Consider the following 23,086-nt stretch of genomic DNA (forward strand, 5'->3'; position numbering starts at 1 on the left):
CTACAGGATTTTTCCTGAAGAATTAACAGATGAGGGAAAGATTAATGTGGTAATTAGTGCATTACCAGGGGATGCCAAGAGATGAGATTGAATATGAACACAGATCAAATGACTTTTAGTGATTTCAAGAAAAAAGTTACTGAGGGGTACTGGTCAGAACAGAAACCAAGACTGTGTGGTGTGAGTTGATTATGGCTAGAATGTATGACAATAAAGGCAGGAATTCTATAAAAGATTTCTGCAAATACTGGTACAGGAAATTAACTAACTTGAGAAGGAGACAACCCGAATCAGATTATATGGAAGCTATCGAGAAAGCTCCCAGAAGATTCTGAAAGATACAGAGGTAGTAATCAGAAATACCTTTCTAAGTTTTTGGAAAGAGTAGAGGATGAAGAATGCTGGAAAGGAAATCATGATCATTGTCCAAACAATAACAATTGAGGTAATCACAACAATGTCAAAATAATAGCAAAAGATACTGGTTCAACATGGTACAAAGGGGAAAGGGCATAAAACGATTTAACTTAGCCACTTGCAGCAGAGGTTTTGCACTGCAAAATTATAATGACAACACCAGCACAGAAAACTAAGGACTGCTAAAGTTGTGGGCAAAACTAACACAGAAAGATGTTCATGGGCCAGACATAGGAAACAGCATTAGAATAAACATTACAAATTTCATGCACAAGGTAGAGACTGCAAAATTTTGCAAGAGACTAGCTGCATAACAACAGATGTTATGAAATGCAGGAGGATCTGCAGCGAATTGAAGCATGGTGCGGGGAATGGCAATTGAATCTCAATGTAGACAAGTGTAATGTGCTGCGAATACACAGAAAGATAGATCCTTTATCATTTAGCTACAAAATAGCAGGTCAGCAACTGGAAGCAGTTAATACCATAAATTATCTGGGAGTACGCATTAGGAGTGATTTAAAATGGAATGATCATATAATGTTGATTGTCGGTAAAGCAGATGCCAGACTGAGATTCATTGGAAGAATCCTAAGGAAATGCAATCCGAAAACAAAGGAAGTAGGTTACAGTACGCATGTTTGCCCACTGCTTGAATACTGCTCAGCAGTGTGGGATCCGTACCAGATAGGGTTGATAGAAGATAGTAATCGCAAAAGCATTACGGAGATGATAGATAAACTCCAGTGGAAGACTTTGCAGGAGAGACGCTCAGTAGCTCGGTACGGGCTTTTGTTAAAGTTTCGAGAACATACCTTCACTGAAGAGTCAAGCAGTATATTGCTCCCTCCTACGTATATCTCGCGAAGAGCCCATGAGGATAAAATCAGAGAGATTAGAGCCCACACAGAGGCATACCGACAATCCTCCTTTCCACGAACAATACGAGACTGGAATACATGGGAGAACCGATAGAGGTACTCAAGTTACCCTCCGCCACACACCATCAGGTGGCTTGCGGAGTATGGATGTAGATGTAGATGTGCAGAGGGATGAATCATGCCAGGCAGCCAATAAAATGAATATAACCTTGCAGGCAGAGCTCCCACTAGCAACAGATAGGACCAAATGGTTAGCAGCCAATGTGAGCACAGTAGCACTGGCAAAAAAAAAAAAAGAGAGAGAGAGAGAGAGAGAGAGAGAGAGAGAGAGAGAGAGAGAGAGAGAGTAGTGACTTCAGAACAGAGAGTAATGAACTCACTACAATAGCTAATGACACCATAGCTAAAGAGAAAACAATCGTAGATGAAATAAGAAATACTGACAACAGTTTAAATGATAATGAAATAATGTTTTCTTGTAAAAATTAGTTGTCAGGAATAACTAACTGGCACGAACAGGTCAACAATCTGTGCAAGGAGGCTAAAGCAATGCAAATAGGAAGATTTCAAAATGGATTATGCAATCCAAAATTCAAGTAGTAGTGTTTGGAGAAATAAGGGTGTTGAAAGTTATCAGACGGAAGGAAGAATGTTGAAGTAAACAGCACCGCGCAGAATTTCCATGCAGCAAATACTGATGGGATGATGGGTATGGATGTTAACAGGACTGCGCAAAATGAGTGATCCGATAATGAAATTGAAATAAATGATAGGAAAATAAGTACAGTGATAAACAGGAGGAGAATGGAAGAAGATGAATCAACAGTATTGCGGACGAAGTACTCTTGACCAACGAAATGCCACTAGAGCAAAGTTTTGATGAACGGTCAGATGAAGACTAACATGTCTCAGAAAAGCATTCAAGTTAGAACCAAATAATGAGTCTTAGTGGTCAGAGTCGGAAGACAATTCCAATGGAGAAATGAAACAATTGAATTAGATGAATGCATAGCAAAATTCTGTACACCGAAAACAAAGTACTGTCAAAAGAAAGACCAGCACACAGAACTAGGAAAGAAAAAAACCACCAGATGATACTATATACTGCCAGCAAAGGGTTCAGGTCGCAAAAGGCAGAGACCCTAAAACCAAAGAAAGCCACGGATATAGATAAAGTGCACAGAGACAACATTCCTTGGAATGAAATTAGACTTCTTTGACACTTGTGGACAGATCGGAAAAACACTAAAAATAAAGTAGTCACGTAAAATTAAAATGTGTAGTGTTACACTTCGTACAGTTAAAAAGTGCCACCATAACTAGAGGATATGAGGCAGGTTTATTTTAAAATTTAAATATATTTACAACAATCCAAAATAGAGAGAACTCCCCATGGTAACACATACTATCTAATATTACCAAAATCAAAGAAACCATTAGGTGCTCGCAATATAAAAGACTAAAGACCTTACATCCATTGGACAGAACAAGAAATGCCATTGTTTCAAAACATGACCTAAACACTGTGTGTATCATAAAATGCTTGTTAATCTTGTTACTTAGGTGTCTTTCACAAACTGGAAGTCAAATATTTTAGTAGTTTTTTGAAATATAAAGAATTCCAAAAGTAGCTTACTATAAAGCAATGTCAATGAACTTCTTTCTCTTTTGTGTGTGTTCACCCCTGTCCGCCCCCGGTAGCTGATGAGTGGTCAGCGCGACAGACTGTCAATCCTAAGGGCCCGGGTTCGATTCCCGGCTGGGTTGGAGATTTTCTCCGCTCAGGGACTGGGTGTTGTGTTGTCCTAATCATCATCATCATCATCATCATCATCATCATCATCATTTCAACCCCATCGATGCGCAAGTCGCCGAAGTGGCATCAAATCGAAAGACTTGCACCAGGCGAGCGGTCTACCCGACAGGAGGCCCTTGTCACATGCCATTTCATTTAACCACTGTTACCCAAAATTTTCAGTGGAAAAAAAAACCACTTCTCCATAATGATATGTTTATGTTTAATGTAACTTATGGTATTCTTATATACACTGGATGAGGTAATCTTACATTTATTCCCATCTCTGTAAAAGTATGTTGTTCTGGGAAAGTTTGTATATAGTCGCGCCCAACACTGCGTGATGGGTTGTAGATGTTTCACTGATGGTAACCTTCACAGGAAACATAACTGAAGCATGAGGTATATGTAACACTTATCAACTGTACTTCTTTTATGTAACTTCAATGTTTTCTATGAATACTGTAATAGCTGTGTTATAATGTTCTTTGACCCACCGCATATCGAAATAATTGTTCATGTTTCTGTAAAATTATGTTTAAAGAAATTTGTGAATTTATTTTTTTTAACTATGTTCTTTTGTAATGTAAGTGTGTTAAAGCGTTGTATGTATGAGAGGTTTCATGTGTACATGTGTATAATGTGAAATGTAAAACCTGGAGGGAAGTCCTTCTACAATGAAAAGTGTTAGGTGAGAGTGAGAAAGGAAGTTTGGTGCAAAGTAGTGCAACAGGTCTTCCTGGCAGAGAGAGAAGGTTGGTGACCAGCATCAAACCAGCTGACATTCTGAGTGCTTAATGAGGCAAGAATTGTAGCAAGATTGTGTTAATTATGCCTCACACGTGGATTTATATGGGTTGTAAGATCATGCCATTTATGGGTTTGCTCCAAACCATAAAATTCCAACACTGAGAAGATATTTTACAGAGCATTTTACATCAAGAACCATAATTACAACTTTTGCCACAATCAGGAAAAGTAAAATTAATGTAGCATTTATTTGCATGGACGAGAAATTTGATGAACATTTAAATAATAACTATTCCATTCTTAACTCTGTGTCAAAAACACTATTTTATCATCAGTCACTTGCCTGGATAGGTTTCTCTTCCTAGAAATGAAATATCCCAAGTGCCTCCATTTTTAAAGAACTGCAGAATCATTACTGTACCAAAATCTTTATTAACTTTCAAGGAGTACTAATTTTTGCGAGTATTTAGGTAGTCCCTTGTACTAAATGCTCCACATGGGCAGTAACGTGAACAGTTAAAGTATTTCAAAAGAATGAGTGCCAGGAAAAATGCTTCTTTGCAATGCCTTGCCTCATGAGGTGAACACCTGTTGGCCAGCACTACACAGAAGAGATGTGGAGGCCATGGGGCACAGTTGCTCTGCTTGCACACGCTGCTTCACCCCAGTCTTTTACTCCCTTTCTCACCCCCCGTCACCCCTGGTGCTGCATTCATCTGAACTTTGCTGGCCCCCTTTCTGGGCTCTCTGTGGTTCATCGTCGTCGACTCTTATTCTAACTACCCCTATGTGATTGGCACGGTGTCCACCACAACTGACACCACTCTCAATGTTCTCGTGCATATTCTAGCCATTGAAGGGCTTCCCCACACTATTGTGTTGGACATTGGGCCTCATTTCACAGCATAAACTTTCCAACAGTTCTGAATATCCAACGGCATCAAGCACCTGTTTAGTCCACTGTTTCACTCATCCTCCAACAGCAAAGCAGAGCATATGGCACAAATGTTTAAACAACAAATGTTACAAATGATGGGTACTTCCATCACCACAGCTGTACGCATGATCTTTCTAAGCACATACAGGACCAATCCTGCCCACGAATGAAGCCTCCATTTCCTAGGCCCACAACCCACAGAACCCTGGACCCGGCACCTTAGGCACTTTCTGCTGGGCTCAGTTGTGTGGGCATACTTTTATGGGGCAAAACCCTCATGGATACCAGTCACAGTGATTGCCACCCACTGGTGGCTCCTTACGATGATTGACACTCTGAGGGGTTTGGAACACTGGCACACAAACCAGCTCCATCCCCGCCTACCAACTGCACCACCATTGGCTCAATCACTCCCGGAACACCTGCCCTTATCACTCCCACATCTGCACAGGTACTGGTTGCACTCCAAGGCATTAATGGCAGTTCCCACAGATGTGAGCATGGAAGTTGAGGTCTCAGTGCACTCTGTCCTCTTGGCCATCGTCACTCACACCATCACAGGCTACGCCGCCACACCCAAGCACATTCCCAGACACACTGGTTCCTTCTACCAGCCAGCAGGCTGCAGCGCTGGGAATCCATCCATGCCACCAGTTCACTTTCCCAAGAATTGTCTGGAGCACTTATGGCCTTATGTGCACATTTCAGGGGAGGGATCTGGTAGCCTGGCATAGTGAGTTTGGAACCTGAAAGGTATAGAATTCTAAGACAGCCACTACAAAGCACTGCTACATCTGTGGGCACTTATGTCACCACTGCAAGTGCTGCCGCGAAGACACATTCACCTAGCTGGACTATAAGTGCCCATGGCTGCCCTTTAAAGCCAGCAGCACTGTAGCTCTGCAGTCAGTCATTAATTCTCTGCTCTACTGATTGATCTCATTACACATCACTGTCTTGGTTCCGAATTCCCTATGACCTAGGTTTTTGATCTCGGTTTACTCAATAGACTCATTATTCTGTTGCGCAATCTCTGTTGTTTGTCTTCCTTTCACTCTTGTCCACCTGTTTACTCTCATGTGACTTGTTGTCTACCTGTTTACTCTTGGGTGACTAGCTGTGACACCCCCAGCTGATCTGCCTGTTTCTACTAGTTCTGGACTCATTCCTGGTCTTGGTAGATTATGGTCACTATAGTTTGTCTTAAGCAAAACCTCTTGAGTTTAGGTACAGTAGTGCTAAATGTTCCTTGTCCATGCCTTCCGACACGAGAACCAGTGCACCCAGCCAGTTATAATGAGCATTCAAAGTTTAATCGCATGTTGAAATCATATGCGCACAATGATAAAATGTTAAGACACAAACTAAGAGAGCAAAAACAAAACCTCTCCAACATCACTTTGCTGCTTAAGCAAATGAACCAGTTTCCCACAATTATGAAATCAATTACTAGATAAATGTATCTCAATACACCTACTATACATGTACAGGCTCTTTTGTTTGTCATAAGCTACCTCACACATAAACTAATACATTTTCACATGAATACTGGACAATGAAAATCATTTGGAAGTCACCACAGCAGTTGTGCATAATTTTAAAGCAGTTATAATTTTTTATATCAAAAACATAAGAAACGTGATGGCATAACAGATCAGAATTTTTGCTATTGTAATAAAAAAAAGACGTAGGACATTATTTGTTTACTATGTTCTCCATCTTCAGAGATGGTGTATTTATTTAAGGGGAGCCGGAACGATGAAAATGATAAAAATAACATTTTTTGGTTTTTTCATTATTTGGAGTTTTCTGTAAAAAATAAAGCAAGTTTCACCCTTCTAAGTGAATTTTAAGTGAATTCTAAGTGTGTTTTTTATCACTGCAAAGTTTACATGACGTGTAAACGGTTGTAGCGACTTGGTGCGTCACCTCTGATGGTGCCATTCGCTGGCTGCTAGCAGGGTACCTTTGCAGAATTAGTGTTTTGTTTTCCAACGTTGTATGGCTTTATCTCTGTGACAAGTGACTGTTCATACTGGCAAATATACACGCTATACCATATGTGTTGACTTGTGGAGTTTGCTTTGTGTTGTTTAGCTGTTCAATTTCGCATATTTGACGAATTTTGCTTGTACCTGTTTTACGTATTTGGTTTCGGGATATCAATATGCCGTGGTTTAGCAATCGAGTGTTCAAGAAAAGGCACAACGAGTGAAAGAAGAAATCTTTTGTTGTTTTGAAGGGAGATGCTGCTCAGATTGCTTCACCGATTACTCCAAATGAATGTTATAGAACTTCTTCCAGCAAGAAACTTTGTGACAGCAAAGAAAAATTTGAAAACTATGAAAGTGACAGTAATCAAGTGAATGAAATAATTAACATTTCCTTGCTCTCTAATATTTTGAAACATAATGTACTATGCGAAGTTTGCAAAGAAAGAGGGCTGGAATTGAAAATAACTTCACACATTGGTTTGGCATGTAAAATGTTATTGAAGTGTAACAAATGTGCTGCAGAAGTTTTGTTTTCTAATTCTAACAGTATTCCTCGTAGTGGTAATAGTGGAAAGAAGACGTATTATATAAATGTTAGGCTAGTGTATGGCTTGCATTGCACTGGCAATGACAGTGGTGCAGGGACAATGTTATCTCGCATTATGAACTTCCCAAAACCACCAACCAAGTTTGGATTTTATAATGAATCGCTGGGATATTCTGCTGAAGATATTGCTCAAGCAACAATGAAGAAAGCAGTTGAAGAAGCTGTGACAGATAATGGGAATTGTAGAGATTTAACTGTTGCTTTAGATGGATCATGGCAATGTAGAGGTCATAAATCTCTAAATGGAGTTTTGACAGCTACCAGTGGATACAGCTACAAAGTAATTGATGTATTATCTCAAAACATTGTAGATGTAAGGGCAATACCAAGGACAAACATAGTAAAAGTTGTGAAGCAAATTTTCATGGCACGAGTGGAGCGCTGGAAGTAAAGGGAGTTAAAGCAATTTTTTCCAGATCATATCACAGGAGTCGTATAATGTATGATACACTAATTATCTAGGAGATGGTGATTCTAAGGGATATAAAACTGTAGAGGAACTCAAACCTTATGGCAATGAAATTCACATTAAAAAACAAGAGTGCATTGGACATGTGCAGAAGCGCATGGAGGCTCGCTTGCGCAAACTAAAGCAGACATTAGGATCCCAGAAGCTTGGTGATGGTAAGACCCTAGGAGGAAGAGGAAGATTGACAGATGAAGCAATTGATAGATTTCAGAGGTATTATGGGCCTTCAATTAGGCAAAATAAAGAAGCATTGAGCAGAGCAGTATGGGCATTATTGTTTCATACTGCATCAACAAATGAGAACCCACAACATGCACTGTGCCCCACAGGTGATGGATGACTCATGGTGTAAGTACCAATCAGAAAAGGAATATGCCCAAAAAACAATTTGCCAAATGCTGTAATTGATGTATTGATGTAATTAAGCCCATATTCAGAGATTTATCACAGCCAAGTTTATTGGAAAAGTGTTTACATGAGAAAACGCAAAATCCAAATGAAAGTGTAAATAATTTAATTTGGATTAGGATTCCCAAAAGAGTGTTTGTACAGATAAAAACATTGCATTTTGGAGTGTATGATGCAGTGACAATATACAATGAAGGAAATATTATCAAATGTGATGTGCTGAAACATTCAGGTTTCCAACCACGACACACCACCATTTCCACAATGCGCCTAATTGATGAAGAAAGACTAAGAGGTGCATGAAGAAGAGCGAAAAGCCTACAACATGCAGCAAAAGGGAAGAAAAGACCAGTGAAACGGAAACTAACACTGGAAAAAAAAGAGGATGCTGATAATCCATCATATGGGGCAGGAATGTATTAAAAAACTTCGGAAGCCATTTCCTGTAACTTTAAAATTTTCATCTTTGAGGAACATTTTCTCAAAAACTGCTAACAGAATATCAATGAAATTTATACACAATATTGTTTACTACTTTTCCTTCATTTTTATAATAAACTGTAAAAAAATATTGTATAATTCAAGAGTTATAGAAGAAAGTGCAAAATGTTAGAGAAAAAAATAAGCATCTGTTTAAAAAAATTGTAAAACAAAAACCAATAAATATTTTTTAACATGGCATTATTACTTTGTAGCGAAATATTCACTGAACATGTAGTCCAAATTTCAGAACAATATGTTTAATGGTTTTAGAAAAAATGTTCCTTCTGTTTGCTAAAATTAACACGGAGGAGATGGATCGTTCCAGCTCCCCTCAAATAATCAGCAATCAGCTGCACAAAAGAAATTTTATTTCCTTAACTGGTTCAGGCACTTAGTGCTCTTCTTTAGAAGTCTGTACAGAAAAATATCCACAAATAAGTAAAGTTACACAAGAATATTAAAATTTGAGAACAAAAAATTTAAAAATTTTGAAAATTTAAAGATAAAAAATAGTACACATTTTTAACCATTGCATTATTTGCGAGGGTCAGAACTAAGATGATAAATCCCTAACACAAAAAAAAGCTCGTAAATGCTTCCATGTGGTTCATAGTGTCTGTACAAAATACTGACCTAACTACAGCTGTTTTAAGGTTAGTTCACAAATTTCCCATCCATAGCACCACTTGTCATTTGTATTCTTATTTTATTTATTAGGTTTTTTAAATATTACTTATTATGCTGCTTATACACACTTACATTTTTGTTTATGTCTAATGAAAACTTACAGTTGTGTAAGATTCTATTTTATTAGTTTATCATACTTTTACCCCCAACCTGAGACAAACTTTAAGATATGCATGTCATTAACTGATTAGCTCCAGTTCTGTCACGATGTTTGCACTTTTTGTTCGGCTTCCTTATACCATTTTTGTACAGGCACTTTGAACCACATGGAAGCATTTATGAGGTCTTTCTCTATTATGGGATTTATCATCTTACTTCTGACTCTCACAAATAATGCAGTAGTTGTAAGGATGTACTATTTTTTACATTTAAAGTATCAAAATTTTTAAACTTTTCATTATTAAATTTTAATATTCTTATCTAACTTCCACTTATTTATGGTAATTTGTCTGTACAGCCTTCTGAAGGGAACTTTAGTGCCTGAAACTGGTTAAGGAAACAAAATTTCTTTTGTGCGACTGGTTGCTGATTATTTAAAAAAAAATAATATTTGTTCATCGACATGAAAATTTATTGATAACATAATTGGCTAATATTACAATCTTAGTATACCCACTCTCAAATTTCAGGTTATCACAGAATAAAACTTCAGTGGAGAAGTGGAGGGGATGACAGTTTTCAGAAAAACAAAATTTATCATTTGTGTAAAATAAGACATTAAACAGCTGAATGTATATGTCTCCCATTCCTCAGTTGCACTCTAAATTTTATCTCTCACTTAAGTGCCTTAGACTCACAATTAGTATGTCATGTCAATTATTTGTTTATGCTCACTCTGTTTCTAATAGGGAAGATAAAAAAAAGTAAATAATTCCTCTCATATTGGACTTCTCTTTTATATGTTTCTTAGTGCAAGTACAAAGTCCATTCTCTCCAGAATGGAAACATTTTACCTCAGTCTGTTCCCTTTATTTTCAAATGTGTGAAACAAATTTCTGCAAAACTTGTTTTTGTCTATAACCATTACTATCATCACATGCATTTTTGTTGATTCACAAACTTATCCATGCTTTCCTGTCCAAGGTTAATAATTACTCTTTTCAACATACTGTACATAAATTGTCACTCAGAACTAAACTCCACTTGTATCTGGTGCATACCTCTTTCAGGTTTCTCTAGTGATCACCTACTGTTGTAACAGTGATAAAGACATTCATCATCATGTCCTTTCTGTCCTCGCCATCATAGTAATGGTACTGCACCATCAGAGGACTTCCATAGACATCTTCTAAATTTTTATGCATATTTCCTGGAAAATCACTTACCTTACTGCTCATACTCTAAAGCTACAATTACTAAGCTCTGTTTAAAAACATTCAGTACACTACTACTTTCTTACTGCACTATCATAGTGAACAAGCTTCAAATGTTAAATTCATTTGTCTATAGGAATGGCAAATTTTTGCACATAAAAATATTTTGCTAAACAATGGAAAGTTTTTTATTAGCATATAAACTATGTAAACTGAAATGAGGAACATACTAAGATCAAATTTTGTTTCTGCATGAAAAATGTGGTACTATGAGGTGGCATTATGCCATACATACACTGAAGCCATTTCGGGAAAATTATTGTACCTTACTACTCCTGCAGCATTCCAGTCCCAGTCCAACACAAACTGTATAATCCCACTAACAGAATAATGTACAAGCACTGGACAAAATAATATGAACACCCACGAACAACAACTCCTACTTTAGAGCATTTTTCTAAGTTCTCTGTACTATATGGATGACATTTTTCTCTTTATACCGTAACAGTCTAATAGTGTTCTGTACGACATATTGTTGTAGTGTTGCTTTGGTCTATAGTAAGGTTGTACCTAACATACTTTTAATGAAGGCACACTATCAAGCCTAGCTTTCTGGTGCATCCATGGCAGCTGAAAATCTGCTACTGGAATCTAGAGTTACTGTATCTGATGCCAGGAAGCATGTACACTTCATGGGAAAATTTAACTGAGTGAACCCACCAGAGATAGAAAAATTAAAATTTCTTATGGAGACAAGAGGGCATTACAAAAGGTGACTAACCTTTAACGGCATCAAAGAGGATTACTGCCCCTAATACATTAGACTCTCGTTAATCTGGCCATTCCTAGCACATACGGGGACCAGATTAGTGGAATTTCTGGATTATTGAGAGTGTTTAAATTTTGTGTAAATACATAGGAATTATACTTTATTAAAACCAAAGATACATATATTTTCATAGAAAACTTAGTACTTGAGCGTGTATATACACAGTAATAGCACTCACTATGAAACGTGTCCCAAATTTTTGGTTGTTGCAATGATTCTACGTGACAGAAGAATGCTTTACCACACAACAGCTTTACAAGCATTATATCGGTACTGCATTTTACAATGGCTGCATAATGTACTCAGTAAGATGTCTGCATCTTCAGCATAAGCAGTGTGATATATCTTCATGTTCTCTCCTTCTATGAGCTCGTCTTCATCTATTTCATCATAACTTTCCTGTATGCTTTTGATTATCTCTAAGTCTGTTAAACTTTGGTCATAAATAGTTGCATATACAACACTGTACTCAAGAGCAATGTCTTTCTCTGAAGAACCTCAGTCCAACTTATCTCTAATTTCCAGTTTCTTTTTGAGGTCTAGAAGAAGTCATGATACTGAACCATAGAGAAAGTCACAATTGCAAACATGTATCGTATTGTTTATCATTGTAAGTAACATACAACATTGTTACACATGGGAATTCATTATTGCATGCACCATTTTTGCTTGAGCAACTAGTGGCCAGATGTGGGCCACATTACTGAGAGGTCGGACTATTGAGGGCTAGGTTGGCGAGAGTTTAGCGTATAAACACTGCCGTAGTAACACTGAAGTTAGCACGCACGTAGAGAATACTTTTCAACAAACAGTGCAACAGTAACTGTATACAAAAAATTCACTGTAGAACTCAGAAGCCAAATGAATGCAAAGAAGCTGTTTCAGTTTTATAACAAGTACAAAACACAGTCTACCAATCAACAAAATCGTGTTATGTGGTCCATCGAGTCTACTTTTACACTGATCCCTGCAGCAGGATTTTCTTATGTATATAGTATGGCAGGGTAATATTTCAATGTAGACTTCCTCCTTCCAAATGTGAATCACAATAAAAGCTGAGTAACGAAGTACAACAACAAACGGTCATCAATAACATGGTGCACATTGAAGCATTTGATACGGTTGATACTAGTAACATATGAACATAAATGTGACTGTCTCTGGAAATAAAAATCAGATCAGCTCTGTAATAATCTGAACAGTCACATTGCTTTGACTAGGTACTACTGCTCTCTGAAAGGTAAGGTAGCTGATGAACTCTAAGCAATCATTTTAGATGATTGTTTTCATTCTGTGTGTGAGGCACTGTTTCCAGCTGGGGATTGCAGGTGCCAAGACAGTATTTTCTTGTTATGAACGTTGAAAATGGCCAAGATCAGTTTGATAACATAGGTATATGCTTATGCTTATCACCTAGCCTCCTTAATTATGAATTCATAACCATTCACCTCTTCCAGTAGCTTTGAAGTAATATGAACATTTTCTTGCAAGCAATGATCTGCAGGAGAAATCTGGCTGGTTGGATGTCAAAAGAAGCTCATTGGACAAAAACTTAGTCAAATTTGTATTAAAAACATTCACCAAACTGCCTCTTTCAGCTTGTATAAACATTAGTACCACAACAAAGCCTATCATTTCATATACAAGCACAAATGAGATTCATATGAGCAGGAAAAATTACTCCAGCCATGGAAAGTCCACTTCTGGCATAATCTAGCAAGTTCGTTGATGAAAGTCAGTATTTTTCAATTATTATTGGTTTTCCATCTTAAGTACACTGCAATTTAACAGTACTTTTCATTGGATGTCTGGTGAAAAATACTCTTTAATTGCAGGAAGCTAACTCCAATAATAACTGATATACAGAGTGTAAAAAAAACTAGGTACAAAAATTTGTAGATTTATTAAAAGAGATGAAAACACTTTTGTTGTATGACACAAATGTCAAAAGTTGTTTGATGCTGGATTTCCCTTACCTTAGGCCAATGTTCACAGTTCAAAAGTCATAACAGACATGTCTGGGCATTGGAAAATCCTAAAGCAACTGGAGTGTTGCACCATCAACAGAGGATTTACCATACAAATGCAAGCTGGTATGGTTCACAACCACCTGATTGGGCTGTTTCTTCCGTCTAAGACAGTATGTGGAGGAAATTACTGGTCTTTCTCTGTGAAATACTACTGGAAACGATGGAGGATGTCCTGACAGCAGCCAGGCAACGATTCCGATTCCAGTACAACGTCTGACAACCCCCCCACCTCACTTTGGTGTTGACGTCAAAACATTTAGACAAAGTTCTCCTTATTGTTGGATTATGAACTGCAGGCTAGTACCATGGCCATCACATTCTCCTGTCCCCACTCATATGGATTTCTTGTATTTGAGGGAGGGAGATGAAGCATTTGCAGCACAAGACATCAACACACTGCAAAAGAGCTGAATGCCCATTTGGCTGAAGCTGCAGTCATTATGCGTGAAATACCTGGTAGTTTTGAGCACGTCAAACAATCATTAATGCACAGAGTGTTAGTTGTGCATTAACGTAAACTGACAACATTTTCAGCAACATATCTAAAACACTTCTTGTCAGATGACAATTTGAACAACATGTCTGATCATTATTAGTTTCAGAAGCTTCACAGACCCCTAGTAGGAAAAAGGTGGATCTGTGATATTTTGTCACATAAAAAAATTGTTTATCTCCTCTAAACACACCATTTTAATAGTTTTTTTACACCCTATGTACCAATATATTATGAGAATGTATCTAGTTCTTGCAACACAGATTTGAAAACTTTCATTAAACACTGCCCCTTGAGAACTTTCATTCAGAAGCAGCTGTCTCGTATAAATAAATTTTTTGACAAAAGTTAAGACACGTTTTGGCAGTTCCAGTCTTTCATGATCATCTTTCAGCTACATTCTCACGCAAATATCTTATAAAAAGGATGTTTAACAATGCAAAAAAGCAAAATATCCCTAAGTGGCAATAACTGTTCAAAATCAGTCATATTTCTTTGTATGACCTATGGTATCTCTAATGACAACCACTTACTTTTTCCACTCCAGTACACTGACTGGTGCTGCATGTTACACATGGGAAATGGGTACATCTGTGGACACAATGAACATCAGTCTCCACTCTACATGTAGTTGCACTTCCTCCACTTTGTTTCACATCATATATATGTGACGGATGCCAAATGACATTCTCTCCAACCTGCTTATTGGGTGGGTGGGGATATTATTTTGTCCAACTTCTGGATGGATAAAAAAAATTAAGATCACCTATAATTAACTTCTAGGTTTTGTAGAGGATATTTATTGCAAAACTTTTTGAATAGGAACCTATGCTCACTGACAGAAACATTCCCCAATGCACTACTGCAAATAAATCTAAATCACATGAAGTGTTTCAGTTTCTAACTTTTTCAATGAACCCTCTAAGTGATGTACACATGATCTTCCTGTGGTAGATATGGCATGTGGGAGATTTGAACGTGGATCTTCCCCTTCACAGTCCAACACCATGACTGCATAATCATGAGGCCATGGCTATTCAAATTCACTTGATGTTGCATATGTTAAGCTTTCTTCTTGTTCTCATGCTTGATCTGTGTTCAGTTTTTGGTGGACTATCCACTGGGCCATCTCACCACTAAATCTGAGGGGGGTGCAATGGCGAATTTCGCTTGCCAGAGACTGATGGCTGTCTTGTATTTTACACCCTCAGTTCATACAAAAATGCAGGAAGTTTGGATTTAAGCATCAGACACAACACAAAATGTAGTAACAAGGAACACTACACCACTGCCTCTCCTTCATCTTCCTTGCTGGCAATGAATACTTATTCCATCATCCGGACACAAGCAGGTTTCAGTCAAACGAAGCAACACGATGTTATAGTAATGTCAGCAATGGAGGCATGTTGAGAGCATGTGAAGCATCTAATTTGCCAAATATTATCACCTACAAAACTAACTTTACAATTTCTGGTGTTCATAAAAGGGAGCCATGAGACGAAAAGTATTTATAAAAGTGTACAGTGGTTGGTTTGCCAGGCAGACAGCTGCATTTGGGGCAGGGGCAATGAGAAGGAAAGGATTAGGAGATTCTGAGGAAAGGGAAGATATGGATAATGGTGATAAGGGTGTACAAAGAGTTAGAAGCATGTATGGTGAATGTGGTGGCAGGGCATACAGGGTGGTGACAATAGAAAGGGGTAAGGGGAAGAATAGGTAATGAAGTTGAGGTGCAATGGCTGCAGGGTATAGTAGAGTGGCTGTGGGGTACAGTGGGCCGGTACTGAAAGGGTTGGGTGCAGCAAAGGTATTGAGGGAGTTGGAGTAGTAGGTGTATAGGGGTAGGGAAGAGGGGGTGTAAGGTGTGGGAGAGCAGGGGGCGGGCATAGGCTAAGGATAGGGAGTGTGCGTGACAGTGGAGGCTGTTCTGGGTGGGGGGGGAGGGGAGGGGAAGGGTAGTGGGACAGCCTAGGGGGTGGGGGAGGGGAGGGGATGGGGGTGGGGAGGAGTGCAGTGGGATAGCCTAGGGGTGGGGGGAGGGGAGGGGGTGGGGGTGGGGGTGGGGAGGAGTGCAGTGGGACAACCTGGGGGAGGCAGTGGAGCAGCCTGGAGGGAGGGGGGAGGCAGTGGGGCAGCCTGGGAGGGAGGGGGGAGGCAGTGGGGCAGCCTGGGAGGGAGGGGGGAGGCAGTGGGGCAGCCTGGGAGGGAGGGGGGAGGCAGTGGGGCAGCCTGGGAGGGAGGGGGGAGGCAGTGGGGCAACCTGGGAGGGAGGGGGGAGGCAGTGGGGCAGCCTGGGAGGGAGGGGGGAGGCAGTGGGGCAGCCTGGGAGGGAGGGGGGAGGCAGTGGGGCAGCCTGGGAGGGAGGGGGGAGGCAGTGGGGCAGCCTGGGAGGGAGGGGGGAGGCAGTGGGGCAGCCTGGGAGGGAGGGGGGAGGCAGTGGGGCAGCCTGGGAGGGAGGGGGGAGGCAGTGGGGCAGCCTGGGAGGGAGGGGGGAGGCAGTGGGGCAGCCTGGGAGGGAGGGGGGAGGCAGTGGGGCAGCCTGGGAGGGAGGGGGGAGGCAGTGGGGCAGCCTGGGAGGGAGGGGGGAGGCAGTGGGGCAGCCTGGGAGGGAGGGGGGAGGCAGTGGGGCAGCCTGGAAGGGAGGGGGGAGGCAGTGGGGCAGCCTGGAAGGGAGGGGGGAGGCAGTGGGGCAGCCTGGAAGGGAGGGGGGAGGCAGTGGGGCAGCCTGGAAGGGAGGGGGGAGGCAGTGGGGCAGCCTGGAAGGGAGGGGGGAGGCAGTGGGGCAGCCTGGAAGGGAGGGGGGAGGCAGTGGGGCAGCCTGGAAGGGAGGGGGGAGGCAGTGGGGCAGCCTGGAAGGGAGGGGGGAGGCAGTGGGGCAGCCTGGAAGGGAGGGGGGAGGCAGTGGGGCAGCCTGGAAGGGAGGGGGGAGGCAGTGGGGCAGCCTGGAAGGGAGGGGGGAGGCAGTGGGGCAGCCTGGAAGGGAGGGGGGAGGCAGTGGGGCAGCCTGGAAGGGAGGGGGAGGCAGTGGGGCAGCCTGGAAGGGAGGGGGAGGCTGTGGGACAGCCTGGAGGGAAGGGGAGGCTGTGGGACAGCCTGGAGGGAAGGGGAGGCAGTGGGCACTGTGGGGTGGCTGGGACAATGGAGCAGCACTAGGACAGTGGGGGGACCGGGGGGGTGACGGTTATAGATTGTGGTGGGACGGGGTTTGTAGAGGGTGGTGGGGATGGTAGAAGTGGAGATCTGTAGTAGTAGGGGTAAGGGTTTCGGAGAGATAGGTGGATCTCACTGGCAGTGGAAGTATGGGGATTATTTCAAAAGTTCTGCACACTGTAAGACAAAATTAAAGCAATTAATTTATTTTACAAAATACCTTTACAAGCCTTCAATATAATCTCCATTCTTGCTTATGACAGTTTCCCAATGTTTTGTCAACTTCTGTATTCCAGAAAGAGCACCTTGATTTTTGAGCTGTCTGATCGCTCGCGCACCTTACTGGAAGCCTGATCAAATGTATGAAAATGTTTTCCACGGAGTTGTTTCTTCTACTTGATAAACAAATCAAAGTCTGGTGGGCTCGTATAAGGACAGAATGGTCGGTGGAGAAGTGTTTGCCCACCCATATCTGTTGGGTGTTTCTCTCATTGGTAAGACAATATGAGGTCTTGCATTACTGTGCAAAATGAGAAGAGTAGCTGAAAGCTTGTTAGGGCTTCTCTGTTGAGTTTTAAGGTGCAAAACATTTTGTAGAAACAGCTTGTAGTACATTCCCGTTACAGACATCCTCTGGAGCACTCTGTTTGTAGCTATGACTCCATTTATATCATATGCAAAGATCATCATCAGTTTTATGTTTGTTTGTGGCAGAATTTTTTCGAGTGTGGAGAGACGGAATTTTTTCCATTGTGACAACTGAGGCTTCCGTTGTGGGTCATAATCTTGTATGCAGGTTTCATTGAGTGCAAAAATCCCTTTCAGAAATTGTTCTCCTTCTATTCAGTAATGTCTGAGCAATTTTTCCATGATTTTTGTGAGACTTTTTCACTCAGCAACTTTTCTCATCTTTGATTTTCCTCACTTTTTCATCAATCCTCTCTCAACAGGTCATTAACAATAACATGAGAAGAGTAGTCTGTTACAGTTGATGGTCTTCCAGTTCTTGAGTTATTCTTAGTGCTCACTCAACCTTCATGGAAATGGGCAGACCAATTTGATGCTGTCCTATGATCCACTACACTAATCACACACACCCCTCCCAAAGGGTTGTAAATTTCTACTGGGTTCTTTCCATGCAGGGATTTGATTTTGATGTAAGAATGCTTTTCACTATGTGTACTTAAACCTGACTCTGTTTCACTTCCATTTTAAAACTAAATTACTGTTGACACAACCATTTGAACCAGCAAACAGATATACAAACATCATGCCTAAAGGTTCGGTCACAACTGACACGAATTTCAACTTGATCAGGCCACCACAGTGGTCACGCATGCAAAGTGTGCAAAACTTTTGAAATGACCCTCGTATGTGTATTTATTCTGGTAACAATCACAAAACTGAGAGCTAATTCAGAGGCAGAAATAGTAAGGGACTGATTACCCTATAACAGGTCATGCCGGTGGTTTGTGGTGCCGAGCTGGTGCCTTCCATCATGTTAAAATCAGGAAAATTTAGTGAACAAGACGCCAATGAGTGTTCACTACCATGCTTCTCAAACCACTGTAGCATAATTCTGGCTTTGTGACGGTTATCCCACTATAAAATGCCATCACCACCATCTGAGAAGACATCAAGCATGAAGAGATGCAAGTGGCCCACAATAATGTTCATATAGTCCACAACAGTCATGGTGCTTTTTACTACCACACATCCCACTGCAGCCCAAGGTAGTCCACAGCAGTCACGGTGCCTTCTATCACTACCACACATCCCACTACAGGCCAAGGTAATGTCGACTATAGCATATCACTACCACGACAGACAATGATGGTGCAGTTCGGTTTCAATCAGCCATTTGCCTGGATGACGGGTATCTGGACACGCCCATCGATCTGGTGTAACAAGAAACACTATTCATCCAACCAGGTGACATGTTTCCATTGATTGATAGTCTAATTTAAATAATACCCTACCCACTTCGATTGTAATTGATGATATTGCATCAACATGGGGACACACAAGAGCCATCAGACACAGAGATCCACATTCATCAATAAACACTGAATGGAATAATCTTCAACAGTTGTACATGTCCAGCATTGTACCCTGTCAACACATCTGCCATAGATCACTGCCTATACTGCTTTACAGAGTGAGCAAGCCTCCGACCTCCATGTTCTGTGACAAGGTGTGGATATCTAACACCTTATAGAGTCTACTCGTGATTTCACCATCCTTCAACTACTTTCCACAGATGCTCATGACAGTGCCATGACAACAGCCACCAGGGCAGCTATTTCCAAGGTGCTCAGTCCCAGGTGCCAGGCCATGACAATCTGCCCTTTGTCAAAGCTGTTTATGTCAGTGGATTACTCCATTTGCTGACTGTATTTTCACTAAAACAATTCCCTATTCATTTCTGCTCTGCTTGTGCAGTTCCCTTACTGTGTCACATGCTCTCAACACCACCAAGCAGTATTCAATTGCCCGCCCACACATTCGCTGCAAACACGTATCGGTCGTTGGGAAACTGGTACTCTTTGTTGAAACATAACATGTTTCAACAAAGAAAATTAAGGAAAGATGAAATCATATCAGATCTGCTCTCTGACTCAATGAACAGGATGTTTCAACACTGTAACACAGTGTTACTTGCTATGCATCCACTACAGGACTGTCTATGTTTGAAATAAAAGTTTTGAACAACAATGAGCGTTTGATATTCACATCTTTACAATGACAAAAAAAAAAAAAAAAATTACGGTGAAATACTTTCAGGTGTGTGTACAAAGACTGCAGTATATATATTTTCACATTACTGGTGACATTAAATTAATATCATCTCTTAAGTTACTTCAGTTACATAACACGATTAACAAGGTGATCCAGATAAACAATCTTCTAATTAATTGATGCAAATGTGTGATTGATTAACTTTGTAAATAAGTACAATGGAAGATTTTTGTGAGCAAAATAATACCTTGTCGGATGCAGGAGATTCTCCAGATTTAGACACACTGTTGTCAAGCCAGTTTGCTACATCTGAAAACAAAACAAAAATTAGTGTAGAATAGTTCTTTATGCAATTCCATGGGTGACAGGTTTTGTTTCATTCTATATGAACAAATCAGATATGTTTTACTCACAGTAGTAAAAGGGGTTGGCCCTGACAAATGTTTTTGATGTTCTGTTGCTGGTTCAATATCAACAGACAAGATAATATATGTTTTGTAAACAAAATGTGAATAATACAAGTCTTTTTAAGGCTCAAAATGAACGATCGAAAAGCACAGTAACCAGCTAAATATGAGTTAAGGAAGAGTCTCATGTAATTAATATAAACAATGAATCTCACATGCAAAATGTCATTTTCATCTGTTTATCTGACTGTGAGACAAGACAGTTAATGGCTCCATGGAAAAATGTTTGCAGTTGCCTATGGTACCAACACTGTACCTCAGCATGCACCTCTTCGTCTGAAGCAAATTGATGGGCGTAAATATCTTTCTTCTGGGCTCCAAAAATATGGAGATCCCGTAGGGAGAGATCAGAAATGTATGGAAGATGTGTAAGGACTTCCCAGAGAAACTTCTGCAGTGTAGTCAAAACAACCTTGGTAACATGTGGGCGGACATCACCCTGCAACAGAATCACGCTGGCTGTCAACATTCCTGGGTGTCTGGACTTCATGGGTTGCTTCAATTCTTGCAAAATATCCATTTACAACTGTGCGTTAATTGTGGTGACATGTATGAGAAAGTCAATGAGCAGCGGGTCCTTGCAGTCAACGAAAAATGTCATCATGACTTTCCCAGAACTGAAGGGGCTAATTGTTTCAACTATGACAAAGATTTGCCTGGAAGGCCTTGCACATCCTCTATACAGTCCCGTTCTCTCCCCATTCAATTTTCATATATTTTGAGACCTGAAGAAAGACATGTTGCCTTGGCCTGCTCAATAACCAGGTCCGTCCCCCATCGCGCACATGTGGAACATGATCAGACGACAGCTTCAGAGTAATCCACAACCAGCATTAACCATCACTGGATTGACTGACCAAATGCAACAGGCACGGAACTCCATCCCACAAACTGACATCCAGCACCTGTACAAGAAAATGCATGCATGTTTGCATGCTTGCATTCAACATTCTTGCAGTTTACACATGTTATTCATGTAGCAGCATTTTACATTTCCAATGGCTTATCTCACACTTAGATTAACCTGTGATCTTGCAATGCTTATCACTGAAATATGTTACCCAGACAAATGTATTCCCAAAATTTCATTGCTCTGCATCAGGGTGCTCAACCCACTGATCGCAATCTATCGGTCGATCACCATGGCTTTTTGAGTTGATCTTACAAAACCATATACAAAATCTGTTTAAATGAGCTGCTTCTGGAAAATACTAGTTTGCTGACAATGGATTATTCACACAGTTTTTGTAGGCGGTAAATCTCTCAACATGTATTTTGTCTCCATCTGCATTTCACCGCCTTTAATGCTCGTGCCAAGTGTACATGACAAACTTACTAACGTGTTTGTGAAAAACGAGTGCAGCTGAACATGGGAAAACATGCAATTCCCATTACAATGCATAAATGTAGGTGTATAAGTTTGATGTGTAATGCCAATACAATAGCAGCAGGCATACCTATAATGGAAAATACTGAACACCACTTCCGAACAGTTAACAAAGACTTCCAATCGGAAACAGCTGTTGGTAGTGGGTCAAGGAGGAAGCAACTTTCTAATCTTCAAAGTAAATTACAATCATAGCTATCTTTTTTTGTAAATCTTCTAAAAAAGTGTCTTTCATACAACATATCATCATTCTGTGTATAAGAAATACTGATGCAGCATGCAAAACAATTTGACGATGGGATAGTTGTTAAGGTGCACTTTCTGGCAGCTAGTGAATCCTCATTTTCCACATCTGAAAACAAGTCAGAGATCACCCAGGGAATGCCATGAAAACATTCCTACAAGTACAATGCTCCCTCCTGCAGCCTGAGTGAGGACATTACATGCTGTACACACCAATGCCATCTGTCCGATGGAGCATAAAATGTGTTTCATCTGAAAAGTCCACTAGTCGACACTCAGTGGAGATTCGACTGCGGTATTGGTATGCAAATTCCAGCCTTCATTACCAATGAGCAGTAGGCAGCATGAATGCACAAACCAGATACCTGCTGGGGAGGCCTATACGTAGCAATATTCGCAGAACGGTCACTGAGGAGACACTCTGAGTAACCCCTTGATTCATCGGAGTGGTCAGCTGCTCAACAGTTGCATGTCTATTCACACCTCCACAGCAGTTGCTCACCTCTATCATCTATGGCCCATGGTACACCACAGTTCCTTAAGTGTCGGTTTTGGATAGCACCATTTTTTTCATGCACAGCATACTGTAGCCACAGTGGCATGCAAACAGTTTACTAACTTAGCTATTCTGGAAATGCTTCCACCCTTGTCCTGCAAGCAAATGAACATGCCCTTTCGAATACCTGATAAATTGCTCCATTTCCGCATTACGACAATGACTGCACTAACTCCTGCGTCCTCCTTTCATGCCTTTTATACCCTCCACTGCTTGTGCTGTCACCTGCTGTCTGTGAGTGGTTATTGCACACTGATGTCGAACATAGGTGGTGGTCATTATTGTGACTGGAACGTGTAAATAAGTTAAACAAAGAACTTCAAGGAAAAAACCAGACCATTATAACTTTAATGTCTTTTATAAAGTGCTTCATGCAAAAACTTGACCTTTGGATAGCACGGTTACAGAAATTAAATGTGTAAAACTTTCCTCAAACACAGTCAGAACTGTC

General features: G+C 40.6%; 1 protein-coding gene across 2 annotated transcripts in view; it reads right to left on the reverse strand.

The window, feature by feature from the left end:
• Window positions 1-23,086, reverse strand: part of LOC126184565 (oxysterol-binding protein-related protein 8) — a 211,549-nt gene that overhangs the window by 160,034 nt on the left and 28,429 nt on the right. For both annotated transcript variants that reach the window (XM_049926994.1, XM_049926993.1), the window contains exon 5: window positions 20,230-20,291. In XM_049926994.1, the coding sequence (XP_049782951.1) occupies window positions 20,230-20,291 (62 nt within the window). The remainder of the gene's footprint in view (window positions 1-20,229; window positions 20,292-23,086) is intronic.

The sequence above is a fragment of the Schistocerca cancellata genome, chromosome 4, assembly GCF_023864275.1.
Source record: "Schistocerca cancellata isolate TAMUIC-IGC-003103 chromosome 4, iqSchCanc2.1, whole genome shotgun sequence".
In the NCBI taxonomy this organism is placed as follows: domain Eukaryota; kingdom Metazoa; phylum Arthropoda; class Insecta; order Orthoptera; family Acrididae; genus Schistocerca; species Schistocerca cancellata.